Source organism: Oryctolagus cuniculus, chromosome X, assembly GCF_964237555.1.
Source record: "Oryctolagus cuniculus chromosome X, mOryCun1.1, whole genome shotgun sequence".
In the NCBI taxonomy this organism is placed as follows: domain Eukaryota; kingdom Metazoa; phylum Chordata; class Mammalia; order Lagomorpha; family Leporidae; genus Oryctolagus; species Oryctolagus cuniculus.
In genome coordinates this window covers 103,145,674-103,160,143 of record NC_091453.1, presented here as the reverse complement: position 1 = coordinate 103,160,143, position 14,470 = coordinate 103,145,674, and the positions used below count along the sequence as shown (strand labels likewise).

Here is a 14,470-nt window from a genome sequence, read left to right as displayed (position 1 = left end):
CATTGATCTCAAAGATTGCTTCTTTTCCATTCCCATCACAGAGCAGGATAAGGCCTACTTCGCCTTTACAGTATGGGAGCCCAATTTCCAGCTCCCCGCAAAAAGATTCCAGTGGACAGTACTCCCACAAGGCATGAAAAATAGCCCTGCCATTTGCCAAAGATACATTTCTCATGTGACCAGTGCACTTAAAGATCAGTGCTTGGTCATACATTATGTGGATGATATCTTTCTTGCTCACAAGAATGCAGAAACTATGAAGGCCTAAGTGAGACAGTAAGAAATTTACAATTCCTGGGTTTGTCTATTGCCACAGAAAAGGTACAACATTTTCCTCCCTTTCAATTCTTGGGTTATCAAATCTCCTCCCATATATCTCCAATGGGCCCAAACCTAAAAGTCAAGCATAAATACTCACTTAATGAACTTCAGCAACTATGTGGCCAAATAAATTGGCTGAAGCCCTTCCTTCCCCTAACACCTGCAGAGTTTAGACCACTATTCGATTTACTAAGGGGAACAGCCCTTCTTCAAAAATCACCTTGACACCAGCAGCCAAATCCACTATAGAAAAGATCAACACCCAGTTATCAAATTTAAAAACCTTTAGATATGACTCTCAGGTGCCTCTATTTGCCATAACCATATCTATCCTCAAGGCCCCCTTAGGAGTTATTTGGCAACAACATGGACCACTTTTTTGGGTGCATATAGCCTGGAGCATAGTTAACAAAGTAGATGCCATCCTAATGATGGGACTTAAGTTAAGATATTATGCCAATAAGATATTTAACACAGAGCCAGACATAGTGGTCCTACCCCTTTCACAATTAGAAGTGTCAAAATTGATGCAGAATAGCATGCTCTTTCAAACATTAATGATAAATTTCCCAGGACAGGTTGACAATCACCTGCCAGCAGACAGGCTACTCCAGACATTATAAACCTTAGAAATAGACTATCGAAAACATGCTTTCCCTGCTAATCAACCTATACCCATGGAACTGTGTGTGTTTACGGATGCCAACAAGTTACCATTTGGAATAGTGATCAAATCCTCAACAGAAAAAGATAAGATCCATGTAGAATCCCACGGGGGATCAGTACAATTGGGAGAAATAAGGGCAATAATCAAGGTTCTACTCCTTAGCCAGGATGGGCCGGTAAATGTATTTTCAGACAGCAAATACTCGGTACAGGTAGCAAAGATGATCCCTTTTGCAGTCTTTAACCTGACCAATAAGCAAATTGATCAGATGTTCACAACACTTAAAGAGCTAACTGAGAACAGAACACCCATGGTATATTTCACACGTAAGATCATATACTGGGTTACCTGGCTTTATTAACCAAGGCAACAAAAAGGTTGATCATCTTATCTCCTGCAACACAGCTTCCATTGGACACCTAGAACAAGCCCGTATGCTACACCAAAAATTTCATGTGTCAGAAAGCAACATAAAATTGCTTTTCCCAGAGCTAACAATGAGCCAATGCAAACACCTAGTGCACTCTTGCAAGAATTGTGCACTCCTCACCACGTTAGGCCCACTGCAACAATCAGGAGTGAACCCGCGAGGCCTTGCTCCTAATAAGCTCTGGCAAGTGGATGTCACCCACATTAACTCCTTTGGTAAACTTAAGTTTGTCCACGTGGTGGTAGATGCTTATTCAAAGGCTGTATTTGTAACAGCCCAATTCAGAGAAAAGGCTAGTAATGCGATAAAGGCGGTTAAATCAGCCATGCTGGTCCTTGGTGTCCCCTGGACCATAAAGACTGATAACGGGCCAGCGTATACATCACAGGAATTTAATTCCTTCCAGAAATCCTGGAACATACAGTCTACCACAGGCATCCCATACAACCCACAGGGACAGGCAATCATTGAAAGAACTCATAGGACGATTAAAGATCTCTTACAAAGACAGGAAAACAATCATATGCCCCCAGACCCACAGCTTGCTTTGACCGAGGTCCTTTTCACTATCAGTTTTCTTTGTTTTGATTCCCAAAATGTCAGCCCAGCTTATAAACACTGGGGATCTTTTCCATCCCAGACCCCAGCCCCTATGGTTACGTGGAAAGACCCCCTGACAGGAGAATGGAAGGGACCACACCCTCTGCTAACCAAGGGTCAAGGGTATGCTTCTGTCTTTCCAGAGAATGCGGGACAGCCCATTTGGGTAACAGCAAGAAACATCAAGCCTGCAACTGACAGCCAACCAGAACCAGCTGAACAGGACTGAGAGTCTGCCTTGTTAGCAGATGCACCTGCCCTAGCATCCTACCCTGAGGAACTGCCCATATCCACATCCATTACTATTACTGTTTTATACCCACTAGCTCTGGTCAGCCACTCAAACGGCCCACAGCCTGTGTGCAGTCAAGCCATTCCTAATTAACATTGTTCCTCATTCCTACCCCTATCTGAACAAGCACTCCTGTGGTCTCTAGATTTGAGTGCTGGTTAGTCAACAACAGGTAAGATCCCCTGGGGGGTAACCTAAGACAGGCACAGCCACGTATGAAGACCACATGGAAACGGGGTCAACAATGGTATGGCTAAGAATCTTGCCTCCCGTTGCTCAAAAATAAATGAAAAGGGGGAAATGTGGTGGAATGAGAAGGCCATGCCAAGATGGCCGCTGGCAACAGAGTCTGCCTGGCAACAGGCTGTGATTGGATGGTTTCAGAAACCACATGACATGGAGTCTGCCTAGCAAAAGGCTGTGATTGGATGGCTTCAGAAACCACATGACAGTGGAGGCTGCCTGGCAACAGGCTGTGATTGGATGGTTTCAGAAACTGCCTGGCAACAGGGTGTGATTGGTTAGGGCATAGACTGCCCCTTGACCGGATTGGTTGCCTTGGCTATATAAGCTGTTGTAGCAACTGAAATAAACGAGTCTGCAGGCTGCTTGCCTCAGGCCTGCTTTCACCTGACTCCTGGGGTCTGTGTGGTGACTCTGCGCCTCTTGCCCTCACCATGCTCCTCCTCGCAGAAATGAATCCATTGCAACACAGATGGAGTTCCATTCTCTTGGCTGTGGCCTGGCCTAAGCCCAGCCATTTTGGCCATTTGGGAAGTGAACAAGCAGATGTAAAATCTCTCTCCCTGTAACTGTGATTTTCAAAGAAATAAATCTTTCAGAAAAGAAAAAGAAACACATGTTCCACATCGGAGTACCTGAGTTCAATTCTTGGTTCTTGCTCCTGACTCCAACTTCCTCCTAATATAGACCTTAGAGGCAGCAGTGATGATTCAAGTGATTGGGTCCCTGATGCCCGCAGGGGAGATCTGGATTGCATTCCATCCCCAGACAGTGCTGTTGCAGTCATTTGGGGAGTAACCCAGCAGAGAGAACACTATGCCTCTCCCAATTAAAAAAGAAAACATAAAAAACAAATATATAAATGAAAATGGAAAAAAACCACAAATGACTAGTAAGAGTGGTTTGGTTAAATAAATATGGCATAATATAGATATGATAAGTCATCATTAGAAACTATATGTAATGAGAAGGAGAAAGCAAAACTACTGCCCAATCCATGCCTAAATGGCATGATGGTGCAGCACTGCTTGTGATGTCAGCACCCCTTATCAGAGCCCTGGTTTGAATTCTGGCTGCTCTGATCCCAATCCAGCCCCCTGCTAATATGCCTGGGAAAGCAGTGGAAGATAGCTCCAGTACTTTGTGCCTGCCACTTTACGTGGGAGACCTGAACTGTTTTCCGAATTTCTAGCTTCAGCCTGGCCCAGTGTTGCTTTTGCAGGTGTTTGAGGAGTAAACCATCAGACTGGCTCGCTCGCACTCGTTTGCTCTCTCTTTCTCTCTTTCTCTCTATGCTTCTCAAATAAATAAAAAATTTAACAGAGAGGCTGGTGTTATGGTGCAGGCTAAGCCTCCACCTGTGATGCCAGCATCCTATATCAAAGCACCAGTTCAAATCCCAGCTGCTCTGTTTCCCTTCCAGCTCCCTGCTAATGTGTCTGGGAAAGCAGCAGAACTTGGTCAGGTACTTGGGCCCCTGCCACCCACATGGGAGACCTGGTTGGAGTTTCAGGCTCCTGGGTTCAGCTTGGCCCCGCGCCAGCTTTTGCAGCCATTTGAAGAGTGAAACAGTAGACAGAAGAGAGAGAGAGAGAATACACACACACACACACTCCCTTCCCCTTGCCTCTCCTCTCCTCTCCCCTCCTCTTCCTTTCCCTTGCCCTCTCTCCCTTTTTCCCTGCCTCAATTGACCCTTGAGACAGAGGATTATCTTCTTTTTTTTTTGACAGGCAGAGTGGACAGTAAGAGAGAGAGAGACAGAGAGAAAGGTCCTCCTTTTCTGTTGGTTCACCCCGCAATGGCTGCTGCGGCCGGCGCGCTGCAACCAGTGCACTGCACTGATCCGAAGCCAGGAGCCAGGTGCCTCTCCTGGTCTCCCATGCGGGTGCAGGGCCCAAGGACTTGGGCAATCCTCCACTGCATTCCACGGCCACAGCAGAGAGCTGGACTGGAAGAGGAGCAACAGGAACAGAATCCGCTGCCCCAACCGGGACTAGAACGCGGCGTGCCAGCGCCGCAGGCGGAGGATTAGCCTAGTGAGTCTCGGCGCTGGCCGAGGATTATCTTCTGAATTATTTCATCCTTTCTTCCCAGGATCTGTCAGTACAAACCTTTGATTTTGTTTCCTATTTTGATGGTGTAATCAATTTATGCCTTTACTGTAAAGAACTAGGGGCTGCCTCAGGTGAGGTTTTCCCTGGAATATCGGGATGATCCCAAGATCAGGCTTGCAGTGCCAGAGCGGTTGTTTAACAGTATAAACTGGACACTGGTCAAACAAGAGTCATAAGAAAGGCACACTGCAAACACTCACAGTGGTTAAGATGGGGGTTAAGGAACCCACATCCCATATAAGGTTGCCTGTGCTCCATTCCGGGCTCTGCTCTCAGTTCTACCTCTGAATCCAGCTTCATGCTAAGGCATACCCTGGGAGACAGACAGTTATGACTGAAGTAGTTGCTTCCCTACCACTGATGTGGGAGGCCTGGATCGAGTTCCTGGCTCCTGGCTTCAGCCTGGTCCAACCCCAGCCTTTGCAAGCATTTGGTGAATGACCTGCCAGATAGGAACTTGGTCTGTCTATTTTGCTTTATCTCTGTATCCTTTTCTGTGTCTCTCTCAGCCTCTCAAATAATACAAAACAAAATAAGGCCATGCAGATAATTAGTCATACAAGATGAAATATTTTTAGAGATCTGCTGTACATTTTGTTTATAGTTAACTATACTATACTGTACACTTAAAAATTGTCAAGAAGATAGATATCATGTACATTTTTACTACAATGAAAAATTAAGACTATAAAACATTATGTACAATTTCATGTAAAGGATGTTTTAAAATGTAATTATCTATCATACCTATTTCTATGCGTGTACAAATATTGAATTAAATACATAAAAAATATATGGTGGAAATTCTGATAGTGTGATTGCAGTTGAATCATTTTTCTTTTAATTTCAAATCTAATTTTTCTAAATTGAAATTAAGTTACATTTATAATCAAAGATATACTTAGAGCAGTAATTTCACATAAGAATGTGCTTCAGATCTTGCTTCTTGCTTACACTGCAGTAAGTGAAATCGAAGAAGACTGGCTTGATGAGAAGACAAAGTTTTGTCTCTTATCCAGAATCAGCCATTTCCTTTATTTAAGGTATGCATTTATTTAAAGAAAAACTCACTTAAACCACTGTCACCATTCTAGTTCTCCAATTTTTACCAGGCACAACTTTCTTGTCTGTGAGGGATCTTGAGACATGCTAAGCTCTTTATTCCTGTCTCTTTTGCCATTAAGGCTTCTGCTTGCTATTGCTTACTGGAGAAGCTTTTTCCACACCCCAACACTGTTAGCTGCAGATTGCCCACAGGTTGCGGACTCACTTGAACTACTTCTTTTGACATCACTTTTGCTAGTTATGGTGGAATGACAAGGAGCAACTGTATCTTAAGAATGGACATAAAAATAGTAGTTTAAAAACAATGTTGCTGCTAAGGCTACAGTAGGGGGTCTGAATAAGTGAAGGAATGGGTCAGGAGGTGAAATATGGAAAATACTATGATCATCCACTCTTTTTAGATTTATTTATTTGAAAAAACAGAGGGGTGGGGAGTCTTCCACCTGCTGGTTCACTCCCCAAATGGTCACAATGATTGGGGCTGGTCCAGGCCAAAACCCAGGAGCCCAGAATTCCATCCAGGTCTCCCACATGAGTGGCAGGTGACCCTCCACTTTCTCACAGTTTTGCTACTCTTGCTCTTAAGTCCTCAAAGGCTCTACCCAGCATTTTCCCCTATAGTCCCTTTTTCAGAGAAATAGCCATTCTCCTCCATCAGCATCACCTTTATCAGTGGCTCAAAAGCAGCACTACCAGGCTCGTCTTGAACCATCACCACTGGTAGAAGCTGCCGTCATGCCTAATTCTTTGCCCTCTTCTTCCACTACCATTTCTACTCTTCCTCTATTGTACTATATTTACATTCAGGAAGAAAAAATAACCACACACACTCATACCTACAAATATACACAGGCTATTATGACATAAAAAATACTACAGTATCTTCCCCTTGCCTCCAAAAATGGTTTTGTGTTTGTTCTCCATGACACCTCCCTTCTTTTGCTGTACTCCTGTCCCCAGTAATGAAGGTCATTATTGTTTATTAGTCATGTCTTCCAGAAAAGTATTTGGGGAAGTGGGCATTTGGTACAATGGTCTAAATACCACTTGGGATGACTGAATTCCCTATCAAAGTGCCTGAGTTTGAGTCCTGGCCCACTCCCAATTCCAGCTTCTTGCTAATATGTACCCTGGTAAGCAACATATGATGGTTGAAGTATTTGGATCCCTTCTACCCATGTGGGAGGTGCAGATTGAGTTCGTGGCACCTAGTTTTAGCCTGGCTCAGCCTGGGCTGTTAAAGGCATTTGAGGAGTAAACCAGCAGATGGAACATGTGTGTGTGTGTGTGTGTGTGTGTGTGTGTGTGTTTTAAAGGTTTATTTTATTCACTTACTTGAAAGGCAGGGTTACAGAAAGAGAGGAAGAGGGAGAAATCTTCCACCTGCTGGCTAACTCCCCAAATGGCTACAATGGACTGAGATTGGCTGCAGTGGCCAGGACTGGGCCAGAGTAAAGCCAGAAGCCTGGATCCTCTTCTGGGTCTTCCACGTGGGTGCAGGGGCCCAAGGTCTTGGGCCATCTTCTGCTGTTTTCCCAGGGGCATTAAAAAGGAGTTGTATTGGTACAGCCGGGACTCCAACTGGAGCCCATATGTGGTGCAGGCATTGCAAGCGGCGGCTTTACCCTGCAGTACTAGAATGCTGGCCCCTTGTGTGTGTCTTTCAAAAATCAATAGAGAAATTTCTGGTATGAATGGATTGCTTTTGTTATTCCCCCTCATCCCACCACACTAATTTCAAGAAGGTATCCAGATCTTTGCCACCCCTTATCTCAGGGAACATTTATGCTGCCAGCCTGCATTTGGTTTTCTATAATCCTGAACATATTGACAGAATAATGCTGAGAAATGAATCACTTAGAGAACAAAAACAAAGTAAGCAGATCCTTGCTCATGATACCTAAGCACTACATACCCCATGAGAAGACTCCAGAGAGAAGAAAGGGCCTCAGAAGGGAATGCCTACATGGTGTATGTAAAGAGATTGGTATCAGGGATTTCAGCATTGGCAAGCATTCCCATTCCCCACCGATCTTGGAATAGCAGACATGCCCACCTTCCTTCAAGGTACTATGCAGATGTGGAGAGTGAGAGCAGCAGGGACAATTATGGTGAATTAAAGGTCTCATGTACACTCCCCCAATTCTTGGGTAACTCAAAGGAAGAGAAGAGCCCTTGAGGAGTGACTGAGAATGAGCCTTCTTTCTCAGTGGGATGGGAAAAGGATTTAAGCTACCACCTCTGAGCAAAACTGCCCAGAGACACACATAACACGTAAGACACTGTAGGCAAGTGCACACTCTTTATTACTAGTTTGAGTCAGAAAATCCCTGGCAAAGGTCGATCTCCTTGAGGTAGGCTGAATTTCTTGGGGAAACTCCAGGACATGTTTTGTTCAGACTAAATAAGTATCTAAAAGCCTCACCCTCTGGGATCTCTCTTGCCTTGTAGAAGCTGGCCTTGGGGAGCAGAAAGCCTGTAGAGGACATAGCCCAGGGGCATTGTCAAGAGTGTTCCTCCTTTTCAAACCAGTCTAGTTCTATTTTTAAGCCAATCAGTCCTCCCAAGAGAAGTACCATCCATAGCCTGGTAACTTCAATGTCTGCGCTTGATTGCTGTTGACTGGAAAGGGACTAGGGATGGGGCTTAGCTTCAAGCTAAGGCCAGAGTATGCAGACAACACTCCTCCAAGCACTGTCTTTCTTTAAGGCAACCAGTGGTCTTTTTAGGCAGCCTGACTGAATACCAGAAAAACAGCTGGCCCTCTCAGGGGAATAAATCAGCAGAGGATCAGAAAAGTTCTGCTTCCATATTCATGAGGTCTTTTTCCTGATTTCTGCTGCTGCTCATCTATCTCACTTGGGACCAAATGGGATGAATAGCTTGGTCACGCAAGTTCTTCTGAGTTGCCCCCAGAACTGCAAAAATGGACCTGGATGTCATTTTAATTTTTTTCAAAAAAAAAAAAAAGGAATCTGCCAAAATAGATCTGGATGTTATTTCAACTGGTTTCGCCAAAAATAGATTTGAATGTTATTTCAATTTCAATTTGTTTTACCCCAAAATAGATCTGAGTGTTATTTCAAATGGTTTTTCCCAAGGCCACATTACAAGCAAGGCAAATAAGACATCCATGATGAAATTGTGTCCCAAATTATGCTCTCTCCTATCATCTAACCAGATTCACTAAAATTGATTATGATGTGTGCACCAAATAATAACATATAAGTCTAGCTTCTAACACAAAGTATACTCTAGCTATCTTTAAAGAATTAAATAAATTCATTTGAATTTGCTATCACCTATGCAATTTAACACTACAACCCCAACAATGCTTTCAAGTTCATTTCTTGTTCCAATGGAGAAATAAAATTCTAATAAAACCTATCTTGCTCTACCTTTTCTCCCTAATGAGTGATAACATATCTCTTCTCTCACTTTTCTGGAATATTTTCACTCCTTGAGGTCTCACTGAAGTGTGGGTCCATCAGAATCAAGGTCTTGTTTCTTTGGCTTTTGGAGAACTTCTAATAGGACAGGTTCAGTTTCTTCGGCAACAAGAAGTTTGATGGGGCTGAGAATCAAAAACAGGAACTCACCTATGAAATTCAAAACAAAAAGATACAAACATGAGAATCACAGCAGTTTCCAAAGGAACAAGAGCATTTTTCAAGGAAAAGTGATGTTCCTAAAATTTAATATAGCTTGTAACTCTAAACTAACATGGCTGCTCCCAGCCAAATACTTACACATGGCAATTCCAGGAAAAAGAGGTAAAGAGGAATTCAGAAAGAAATGAAAAATTTTTAAAAAATGGCTTCATGATTTCAGCTTTGCCATGGTGACAGCCAGTCAGTATCAGCCAGCCAGAATGCATCACCTGCAAAACTTAACTGCAATTATGAGAAATCCACCACTTAATGACACTATGACAGTCAAAAGCAGCCCACTTTGTTAAAAAAATAAATAAATAAAAATACATATTTGCATGCATTTGTGTGTATATGTACCCACAAGGGAAAAAACATGGTCAATCCAGGTAATATAGGATGATGGACTATTTTATTTAATTTTCTCTGTGATAATTTTGCTTTCAAATTTTCTTTGAAGTTACTAAGATAGTTTTTATTTTAGGAATTTTTTTTTCTCTTAGGAATGTTTTCATTCTTACCTTTCTGAAATTAGTGAGTTTTCCCTGGGTCAACACCTCCACTTTTAATTGGCACATAGATTTTCTTGCATCTATAGCAGGATGCACGCCATGAAAAATTACTAGATTTACACCAAGGACAGTCCCAATTCATTGGATTACAGCCTGGGGCAGCCTTCTGTTGGAATTCTGAGGCTTTTTTCCCTTTTGGTTGCTTAGCTTTCTGAGATGGAACCTGCTGTTTCTTTAAGCATTTCTTCACACTACTGTTCTTGCTGTCACTAAGAGGGGTTGCCAGGGGTTTCTCTGGACGTTCCTCCTTGCTATGATTACTGTTGTGCCCGAAGGAGACCTTCCCATAGGGCACCACTGTATCTTCTTTTTGGTCAAAGTTTCTGCTGAGTCCCAGGGAGACTGGATATTTCTTCAGGTCGTGGCTGCTACTCTGTCCCAGAGGGGCCGTCCCCTGGGGCATCACAGCAACTTTCTTTTGGTTCAGGCTGCTGTTCTCTTTCACAGGACCCATTCCATTGAGCATCGCTGAATCTTTGATCTGGCCAAGGCTGCTGCTCGGTCCCAAGGTGGCAATGCTATTGGGCTTCAATGTATCTTTCTTTTGGCAATAGCTGCTGCTCTCTCCCAGGGGGGCCTTTGCCTGGGGCATCAGTGGATCTTTCTTTGGGCCCTGACTGCTGTTCTGTCTCAGTGGGGCTGTCTCTTGGAGCACTGCTGGATTTTTCTTTTCATCATGGTTCCTTCTATGCCCCAGGGGGGTGCTTTCATTGGGCACCACTGGAACTTTCTTCTGGGTGTGGCTACTGCTCTGTGCCACAGTGGACATCCCCTGGGGTGTCACTGGATCTCTCTTCTGGGCAAGATGGCTGCTGGGCTCCAGGGGGGCCATCTTATTTGGCATTACTGGATTTACTGGATCATTCACCTGGCCAGGGCTGCTGCTCTGTCCCAGGGGGACCATTCCCTGGGACATCACTGGATCTTTCTTTTGGTTGTTGTTGCTGCTCAGTCCTTCTGGGGCTGTCTCCTGAGGCATCACTAAATCTTTCTTCTGATCACGGCTACTCTGTACCAAGGTGGCCACCCTCTGAGGCATCATCGGATCTTTTTTCTGGTCAAGGCTGCTATTCTGTCCCAGGGGCTCCACCTCCTGGGGAATTACTGGATCGTTTTTCTGGTCTGGGTTGCTACTCTGTCCTATGGGAGTCACTCCCTGGGGCATCCCTGGTTCTTTCTTTGGGTCATGGCTGCCACTTTGTCCCAAAGGGACCAACCCCTGGGACATCATTATAACTTCCTTTTTTTCCGGGATGCTGTTGTGTCCCAAGGGAGCTGTACCATGGGGACACCCGGGTTCTTCCCCTTGGCAGTTGCTTCTAGTGTCCGCCAGATAACTTCCCTCCTGGAGGTTTTCAGGATATTTAAACCAGCCATTGCAATTCGGGTCACACAAATGGGCCATTGCCTCTTGGGATCCCACTGTAGCCCACACACCAGCTGGGATCATTTCAGGATGGAACTGGGAAGCACTTTCTGCCAGTGCAGTTGATGTCCCTGTTGCTGATGATCCTACCGCTTCTGACTCCATTAGTACTGCAGGTGGTGCTACAGGTGTTGCGTATGGGAATCCCACTGGCAATGGTGCATGGCATGGGTACGGATATGTCACTGATACTGGCAGAGGGGGTTGCATCGCCGGAACCCAGGGACCTGGTGTTGGCATGTAGAGTAAAGTTCCTGGGACTGGCATTTGGGCCTCCAAATGTGGCACGCCTTGTGCCCCCAAGGCCACCTCTCTTTGCTCTTCACCCAGGGGCCATGCTATAGCAGCAAGCTGGTTAACTCTTGGACCTTGGACAACCTCCTGGGGCAGCTGGCAAGCCTGTGAAGACTTTTCAGCCTGCAGCAGCCTCCAGCGCATAAGGTCCCGCTCATCTGTCGCCTGCTGCAGGGCAGCCTGTGTGTACCGTAGCTGTGCAGTTACACCCTCGCGCTCCTCACGCAGCCGCTGTAGCTCGGAGGCTAGAGCCAAAGATGCCGCTTCGCGCTCCTCTACCTGCTCCAGCAGCTGATGGAGGCTAATAGCCTGCTGCTCCCTCTGCCTCGCGGCAGCTCTCACACCCAAAGCCAGTGCACTCCAGGCACAGGCCCTCTTGAGGGCACGCGGTACCTGCGGGTCGACCACGACTGCCTGAAGCCGGTCCTCCACCTCATTCCAGGATCGGGAGCGGAAGGCCACGTAGAATTCCGGCCCGCCGCCATTCATGAGGACTTCATCGTTGATAAAACGGATCACCTCGTTGTGGCGGAAACCACTGGCGTGATCCCCGAAGTCCACAGCCATGGCCGCCGCGGGCCAGTCAGGCAACCGCCCTCCGGAATGCCGTCGTGGCACTTCCGGTACCAGTGGCAGCTGCCACCGGCCCGCCCCTCACCTCCCAAGTCAGCCCAGTCTCAGTCCTTGCCCATTTCCGGCGAAACACTTGGCATCTTTCTCTCGCCTTCCCCTCTGGTCGTCACTCAGCGAGAGACTGATCCCTCACAACACCAACCGCAGGCCAGTGACGAGATAATACGTCACAGAGAAAAGCGCTGAGTCGCGCACGCAAGGCCTTCTGGGACAGCCTCACATGCCACAGCGCCACCTACAGGGGAGGCAGAGTTGGTGCCAGAGCTGGAGGCTGCAGTGAGCCTGAGAAGGAGGCGGGGAGCAGATTTTTTGGAGATCTGGGAAGGATGGGACTTTCAACCACACACACACAACACTCCTGGTTGGCTAGGAAGAGTGGGTTAGAGGAAACTGAAGAGTTAATGGACAAGTGGGTGAGGATGGGGCAGGGGATGGGGACAGGGGGAGTGATGGGTTGCAGTTAGGTGGAGGAGAATAGGCTGTTCAGAGACATGAACAGAATGAAAGCTGGGAAAATTAGCAAAACCCAGGACTGGAGAAGAGAAGCAGGGCAACCTTGAGACAAAGGTGTGAGATAGAAGGCTGGGCTTACAGAGCTGCTGTGGGGAAGACTCTAAGGTGGAAGTAGAACTCAGGTTCAGTTGTGTTTCCTGCACACAAGTGAACTTAGAACCTAGCAGTTGTGGAAAATTACAAGGCCCAAACCTCAGGTAAAGGCTGGCAAGGGACCCTAGAAAGAGCATCACTGAATTAGCTGAGTAGATAAAGAGGAAAGGAAAATTAGACCACGAAAGCATTCTTGGAATATGGGAGCTATCAAGGACAGGAAGCCACAGATGCATGCATGACTTAATTCAGAGAAAAGAAGGAAAAGACCTTTCAGAACTCAGCATTCTAGACTGAAGCACTCTGGTGGATGAGATGATAATGTACATATGTGAGGTAGAATTGAATCCTAAGGGCTGGTGTTGTGATGCAGCCAGTTAAGCCACTGCCTGCAACCGCAGCATCCCATATGAGCACTGGTTGGATTCCCAGCTGCTCTACTTCTTATCTAGCTCCCTGCAAATGTGCCTAGGAAAACACCAGACAATGATCCAAGTACTTGGGCCCCTGCCACCCATGTGGGGGATCTGGAAGGAGTTTCAGGCTCCTGGTTGTGGCCATTTGGGGAGTGAATCAGCAGATAGAAGTTTCTCTCTCTCTCTCTCTCTCTCTCTCTCTCTCTTCCTTTCTCCCTCTCCCTCTGTCTCTCCTGTCTCTGTAACTCTGCCTGTCAAATAAAATAAATAAATGTTTACCAAAAAGGACACCACAAGGCTTGTGAGAGGGTTTTGAATTATATAGTGGAGTAAGGCTACCGCTCCTTCTCATAGTTCCCAGTAGCCATCCTGTCTTCAAGACTCCAGCATAGTTCCTGTCTCACTCGCACAGGAATAGTTTTTCTCAACTTTAAAACTAAGTCTGTCATCCATTATCTGGATCCTAGACTCTCCCATATCCTCAGGGAGTTCAGAAAAATTCATTCTCTCTCCACTGTCTTGTTAACCTTTTCATTGTTGGTTCCTTCTACATCATGATATGAGCATGTTCATGTGTTTTCCAGCTGTGTAATGTTCTTTACATTTCTGATATCTTAACTTACACCCATAAAACCACAGAAAATATTCTAAGGGCACAGACCAGTAATACAAGTTTCTTTTAATTTGTCTTTTCTTTAGCCTTTGAGTCTTGACCATGTCCTTTTTGAAATACAATCATCCATTTTTTTTTCTGCAACACCAGGTTTCATTGATTTTCTTATTGTCTCTCTAGCTGCTGCTTCTTAGTTTCCTTTTACTGAATGCTGTGCTTCCATTTTACCCCTTAAATACTGGAGCGACCCTGAGTTTTGTTCTCAGACCACTCGGACCTCAGACACTCTCCTTCATTCCAGATACTATTTATATGTAATCCCATCTATTAATTGCTTAAAGACTCTGAAAACTTTACAAGTGGGGCTGGTACTGTGGCGCAGCAGGTTAAAGCCCCAACCTGCAGCACCAGCATCCCATATGGGTGCCGGTTCATGTCCCGGTTACTATACTTCTGATCCAGCACTCTGCTTATGGCATGGGAAAGCAGCAGAAGGTGGCCCAAGTGGGATACCTGGAAGAAGCT

At 45.6% G+C, this 14,470-nt stretch overlaps 1 protein-coding gene across 1 annotated transcript; it reads right to left on the bottom strand.

Moving 5' to 3' along the window:
* Positions 1-6,316: 6,316 nt before the first annotated feature.
* Positions 6,317-12,463, bottom strand: TEX13C (TEX13 family member C). Its single transcript, XM_002720368.5, has 2 exons — positions 9,907-12,463; positions 6,317-9,334 (listed from the first exon to the last, which is right to left on the bottom strand). The coding sequence occupies exon 1, from the start codon at positions 12,242-12,244 to the stop codon at positions 9,917-9,919; it is 2,328 nt and encodes a 775-aa protein (XP_002720414.3). The 5' UTR covers positions 12,245-12,463; the 3' UTR covers positions 6,317-9,334; positions 9,907-9,916.
* Between the last annotated feature and the right edge of the window lie 2,007 nt (positions 12,464-14,470).

Bases quoted from the DNA above. Each gene is read 5' to 3' on its own strand.
- TEX13C (XM_002720368.5), bottom strand. From the start codon at position 12,244: ATGGCTGTGGACTTCGGGGATCACGCCAGTGGTTTCCGCCACAACGAG.